The 6,249-nt window shown below is 41.5% G+C and overlaps 1 protein-coding gene across 1 annotated transcript; it reads right to left on the bottom strand. All coding sequences in view use genetic code 11, as the record gives it.

Moving 5' to 3' along the window:
* Window positions 1-2,662: 2,662 nt before the first annotated feature.
* On the bottom strand, window positions 2,663-3,893 carry EGR_08677 (hypothetical protein; the record flags this gene model as incomplete). The annotated part of the gene is made up of 4 exons (XM_024497926.1): window positions 2,663-2,878; window positions 2,945-2,967; window positions 2,990-3,143; window positions 3,864-3,893. 4 exons carry the CDS (start codon window positions 3,891-3,893, stop codon window positions 2,663-2,665), a joined length of 423 nt encoding a protein of 140 aa, XP_024347651.1.
* Window positions 3,894-6,249: the final 2,356 nt, after the last annotated feature.

Below are 6,249 nucleotides of genomic sequence, written 5' to 3' on the forward strand. Positions count from 1 at the left end.
TTTTGTTCCGTCCTTTGCTTCCCTTATGTACACATACACACACACTAGCTATGAGTATTAGTCCTCCTTCAATCGTGCTAATTCCGCTTACTAGGAAATATAACGAGCCTTTTTTAGAAGAACATTGGATCTTTCTCACGCCCTCTTTGTTTACCGTTCTCCCTTCTGGGCTGTTCGATTGCGCCGAGTTTTGCACTGGAGTAGGCTTGTTTGCGAATCCCCGAACGCCATCAAATGCGTAAAAAAGCTGCGGAGTGAAGGGATTTGAAGGTGGTGGACTGGTAGGTGCAGTGAATACGCAAATGCTTAATTACTACGCTACCCATCCAAAGGTGACCTCTAGAAGATTGGGAGGTTCTGGGTTGTCTTCCGAAATCACAAATAGGACTCTCTTCTAAGTGGCTAATTAGCCCTGGTTGTCATTAAGCAATTTTTTTTCCTTTGCACCCTTAGTTTGCATCATTTCGTATCTCCTGGATAACGGAAGATACTCAGCCTCCATCAAGCTAACAAAGCGTTTTGAACAAATCCACCCGCCGTGCACCACATATCCAAACGAAAAGAGCATGAATTGGCTCGTGCCCCGGAAGTGTGCGATAGTGGGTGGGTTAGTTGCGATAACCATTTTTGCGTTCCAACACTAAACAGGTGTTGCAATAAACCAAAAACGTCATTTCTCGTAACGTGTTAGTTAGTCAGTCATCCAGCTAGCAATCTCCAATGCACAGTGCGTCTGGATAACGAAAGCGAAGCACAGTGCATCTATTCGTTTATTAGTCTATAGTACTTCATCCTACCACTCGCAGTATGCTTTGACGAAGTGTTGCCTCTCCTTACCACAACCACATTGACGTTGACGCCTTGCCAATTAATTCAACCAATTCATCAACTAGCCAATTAACCAATCAGTAGCAGTGGCAGTCAACCAATCTACAAACGAATCAACCGATCAACCAATCACTTGCAGCTCAATTTACATCACAGAGAACGGAAGGTCACAGTGGTGTTGGAATTGCATTACTAGAAATAAGTTGTTTAAGTCATTTTGGTTAACACTGCTGCAGGATTATTTTGTCTGGAAATCTTGTAAAATGAGTTTTATAACGAACTTCTACGTCTGGTGCATTAAAGTTGTATTCAATGCGCTTTTAGATTAGACATGCTATATTTTTATGGTATGAAGGTTGCTAACCAGAAAGAGATAACTAAGAGCTCAATAAAGAATGTCATTCCTGTGACATACTCTCTCATATCTCTCTTCACTTTACAATGCCTATATTCAAGTAATTGATTGAATTTGGTAGAGATCCTCAAGCAAAGTAGTCATTGCCTCAAAATATGTTAAAAACTTGGCGAAGATTTCTAGTTGCCTACTAGGTTTTACCATTCTACTTTCATAAATTGTAAATACTGAAATGTGTATCATTGACGATTTTATGTGCACTTCTGCAGAAGGCCTGCCTTCCTATTGGTCAGGCCATATTACTTTCGATCTGATTGGCGCTCACATGGTAGACCAATAAACTAAGAGCATTCGAACAGATGTTGGCTTGTTTGACAGTCAGTTAAATTCGAATTGGATTGCGCAAAGCCTAAACAATATTTGAATAACTTTATGGAAAAACCTGATAGTTTGGCGTTGGAATCGCCATGACAAAGCATTCTTGAAACAAAAACTGTCAGTGATTAATCTCTTTTCCTTCACGGGGGTCTAGATTACTCAATAAATTGTAAGTAGCAGCATAATCCACAAGTGCTTTTTTCGTATCGGAGGGTCGGTAAGAAGTTAGAATTAAAGTTGTAACAATAGGGTAGAAATGTGGACCTTTTTTGTCCAAAAATACTCTTTTGGGCCACATAGAGGTGTGTTATTTGTTTCTGTGTATCTCTTCCGTGGGTGTTGCGATAACATACGCGTAAACTGCCTGATCGTCAGTCAAATGTAATTCTCGCCGTAAATTTGCACTGCGATTGCCAACTGCACACCAGCTAGTACAAACCATGAGATGGTGGGAGCCTTTTTTTCTCCATGCAGGAAGCGCCTCATGCTTCATCTGCTGACAGCTCCTTCGCAAAATGCTAATTGTGCAAGTGAAAAGAGTTCCTCACCTTTTAAAAAAGTCTTAGCAGAATAGGAACGACTACTTCACCGTTTTATTTTGTGATGTGAAAATGCAATACACTAATAATTTTTTTGAACAAAAACGGGGAATTTGCATCCACATCTTGTTTCTAATATAAGACCTGCTCATTCTTTCGTCAACCTCTACGCTTGCTTCTTTGAGGACTATTTTGTAACGTATGGACCTTACCATACGTTCAACCGTCTAACGAAACCGGACCAACCCACCCACTCATCTGTTTACTCACTTCGTGGCTTTATTTTTTTTTTACTTACGATGAAATGTACTCTTTCCGAAGTAGATAGACAAACTACACAACGGGTTGGCGCAATCCTGCATTAATGACTAATCGTGACCTCTCTGTGGAATCAAGGGGCTGCAGCAAGGGTCGCACAAAGCACCAAAATTAGAATTGATCAGCAAATAAGAATTAGCTCTTTTCAGTGATGACAAACTATTCATAAGATTTGTATTCTTAAACAAAATGATAAATAAGTTCAAGTAAGAGTAGTGCGTGCCACTTTAAAGTGTGATTCCAATTATTCCAGCAATATCAGAGTGCAGCGGATCACCAAAATGCGCCTCAGCATTGCCGCAGTACCGATTATATGCATATCCTTTGCTGACTCGGTGAATGGAGCTGGTATACCACGTTGGATATGGACACGTCTCCATTTCCCGTGATAGAGTTCGGAGTGCCAGTTCACATATACAGCACCTGTGCCGGCAAACTCCAATCCGGGAAATCCCCATACCTGTGGAAACAGAATGAGATGTTGAGGGATAGCCGCAATCATGGTGAAGTTCTTTAATAATCTTACCAACCAAATCGACGAAGTGGCACCTAGACAAACAGTGGCGTTAACTGCATGTCGATGCCTCGTCCGAAGCAGAATGCTTAGCACCTCTACTTGTGTTTGCTTCAATCATGCCTACTGTATAGAACGCGCCCAGTCCAATAAGCACGACAGATTTCACCAAAATGCATAGTATACCAATTTGGATAACGCAAATGTAACCCTTTGGTTATAAAAAGACTGCGAAAGAGGGATAGTGAGTTCTCCCCTAAAACATGTATGTTGTACCAGTTAAGACACAGGAAACATCACAGCAACTGAATCAGAACCAATCCCTACCTGAGCAAAGTCTGGAGTGATAGCAAAGTCCAAGTCCAAATTCAGGTTTCTTCAGTAATCCCTAGAAGCTCGTCAGATGATGCTACATGAGAAACAAATGTATTTTTGTCCACATCAAGTTAAGGATGGTCATTAGCACCAAGCAAAGCCCAATGTTTGACAGTTCTTCCCTTTATTCAACAACTCAGGCCTATCCAGCAAAATCCCTAACGCTAGTACAATTGGCCAAGAAGCCACCATATCGGCAGACAATACCCTAAAATCTGGCCAATAACAGTGGAAATGACATCTTGAACAAATCATAAAGGATTGAAAACTTGTGAAATTTAAACACTTTTACGCAAACAGTTGCATTAATGCAGCCTCTTATTGTTATTGCAAAAAACCTTTAGACATATCCAGAAATTTTTAGATATGAATAAAAGTTGAAAACACAAATACTTTAACTCCAAACGAAGTTTCGAACCAGTAATAAAAGCAAAAAGGAACTTGAGGACAAAAACAATGGACGATACACCACGCTTATTGATAGAATAATACCGTAATACATCAATTGTATAACCCGGTGTCGGTAACGGGCCACTTTGTGCCTTGGCTATTGCACCTTCGCCGGACCGGCTTGCCTCTGGGTCATGCCAGTAGCCTTGCTACCCTTTTATGCCAAATATACATATTCTACTTGAGTATCGTGTCTTCTTCCATCATCAAGGAAGTCTGGGTGCTCTGCGCTTGTGGCAGCATAAAGTGAACCCGGGCTTACAGGGCATCTGAACTGATTTCTACTTCTGGGTGATAAAGCTTACCTGGGCAAAAGAAGCGCATATGCTGCGAGTGAATCAATATGTATATTTCTTAAGCATATACATTTATGTTCAATAACTGTGAAAGAATGGTTACTTATATTAACAAACACTTCCTACTCATTTACTACTTAATTGATAGTTTTGAATAGTGCAAAACAGTTGCACCTGCCACCAATTTAATGCATATTTGTATTTGAAATACATGTCTGGGCAATGCCATTGAGAGGTTAGACCTTAGCTCTAGGCTGGAATTCAATTTCAACATGCCATAGTGCTAGCACAATTCCATTTACAGCATGAGCGTAGGCGTTCACGCTAAAGAGCTGCCACGAACGCTTTTTCCGCATAGGTGTGATAAAGTTGCCAAATCAGTAACCATTCTGGTGTCACCTCTTCTGATTACTCATAGACAGGAGGTGGTTTTGTAGTGATTTTAAACACATATTACCCATTTTGCGCCCTCTCTCTTTCACGTGTGTCAGTGAATGAGCCCAAAATGTCAACCTTTTTGACAAGCAAACAATGGGAAGGAGCTTTTCAGACACACCTTTCAAATACAAAATAGGACAGTCTAAACATACACAAACAGTATCAACTGCATAAATATGAACAAGAAAAGAGTGAGGGAAGGGGGAAGGTGCTTTGAGTTGGGAATTTGACTGATCAAGCCTGAGTCCCTTGGATTCGTGGATTGCGCATCTTTGGATCCGATGTCTGTAGCCACTCGAAACTGCGACAGAGTGTGTGCAAAAGCATTTGTGGAGTGAGACAATGATTAGGATCACAGACAAACTGTTAGTCAGAGTGAGTGGAAGCTCAACTGGGTGGTTGGAGTGGTTAAGCCTTCCTGTTGGTGGATTATCATTAAATGATTTGCCTTATTCTCATTGTTCCTCGTATGAGCATTTACGTAGAATAATAACCTCTACCCATTATTCCATGTATTCCGTAATGCAACAGGTGCCGGAGTAGCACAAAAGTGTGAGAGGGAGAGACTTGTACAAACTCACTTCACTCCACTGTCACGGCGTGTCAGACATGCTGTCTCCTCGTTGGAGTCAAGGCCGTGCGGCTCGGAGGAGTTTAATATTGAATCGCCACACACTGTGTGGTTTCGGCCGGCGAGGCTTCCTGCAATGCATCTAAATTACTACTGACGACGTCTTACCAGCTTCTTACTTCAGCATTTAAGCAAAACATGACTCGCGGTCCACTTTGATGATTCGCCCCTTCAACGCCGTCACCTTCTCTGCTCACACCATGTTACTCATTCCTGGTTATTTTCATCGTGAAGAACGCACCCTGTCCTCGCCATCCAATTCAACGCTAACTTATTGTAATTTTTGGCAGTGACTTCATCTGTCTCCCAGCCTTAAGCTTCAGTTTGTTCAATTCAACTGACTGATGGGATTGCCTTCCCACCTATGTGAGCCTTCTTTATTTTCCCTGTTCTTTTCCCCACCCCACCCCCGGTTTCCCTTCCATTAATGCTGTACTACCACGAAACGGCTTCAACACTCCTCATCATAACTGTTTTTGTTGTCTTTTTTCGTGCATAGATGTGGCATGTGCTCCTCAGCAGGATGCAATAACTGCAATTGAGTCACACCGTTCCTTGCTAAGGGAACGTTTATATGTAAACAAAAAAGTTGATGAAGGGTAATTGCATCTAGTAATTTTTGAGCCAGAATTCATTTTTAGCCTGCCGATTAGGCTTTCCGTGTTAAACTTTTTGAAATAAAAAGCAATTAAAACTGCATTGTCGTGGGATTTTCGAGTGTGGATTTGGTATAAGTAGGCAATGATCGCGGCTTGAGAAAAACGGTCTACCCATCCAACACGCATGCACTCGCCGACATTTCAACAGCACTTTGACGCAGGCAATTCATCAGAGTTAAAGAGAATCGAGACAGCGCGGGGAGGATTTCGTTGTCACCATCATCCCACCTACCTAGCGTTGATTAAATGGCTGCGATTTTGCCAGAGAAATTGCGTTGATGGGTTTCATTTTATTAAATTGAAGGGCTAAAATACATTTATTTGTTAATAGCAGTTTCACTGTTTAGCTGCAAACCGCATGCACATCGGATCCACTGTCTCAGTCATCATTATTTCCCACCACGACGACTAACATTTACACAGCAAAGAGAAATCACGTCAATTTCAGTACCACATTTTTCCTCGATG

The sequence above is a fragment of the Echinococcus granulosus genome, assembly GCF_000524195.1.
Source record: "Echinococcus granulosus chromosome Unknown EG_S00115, whole genome shotgun sequence".
In the NCBI taxonomy this organism is placed as follows: domain Eukaryota; kingdom Metazoa; phylum Platyhelminthes; class Cestoda; order Cyclophyllidea; family Taeniidae; genus Echinococcus; species Echinococcus granulosus.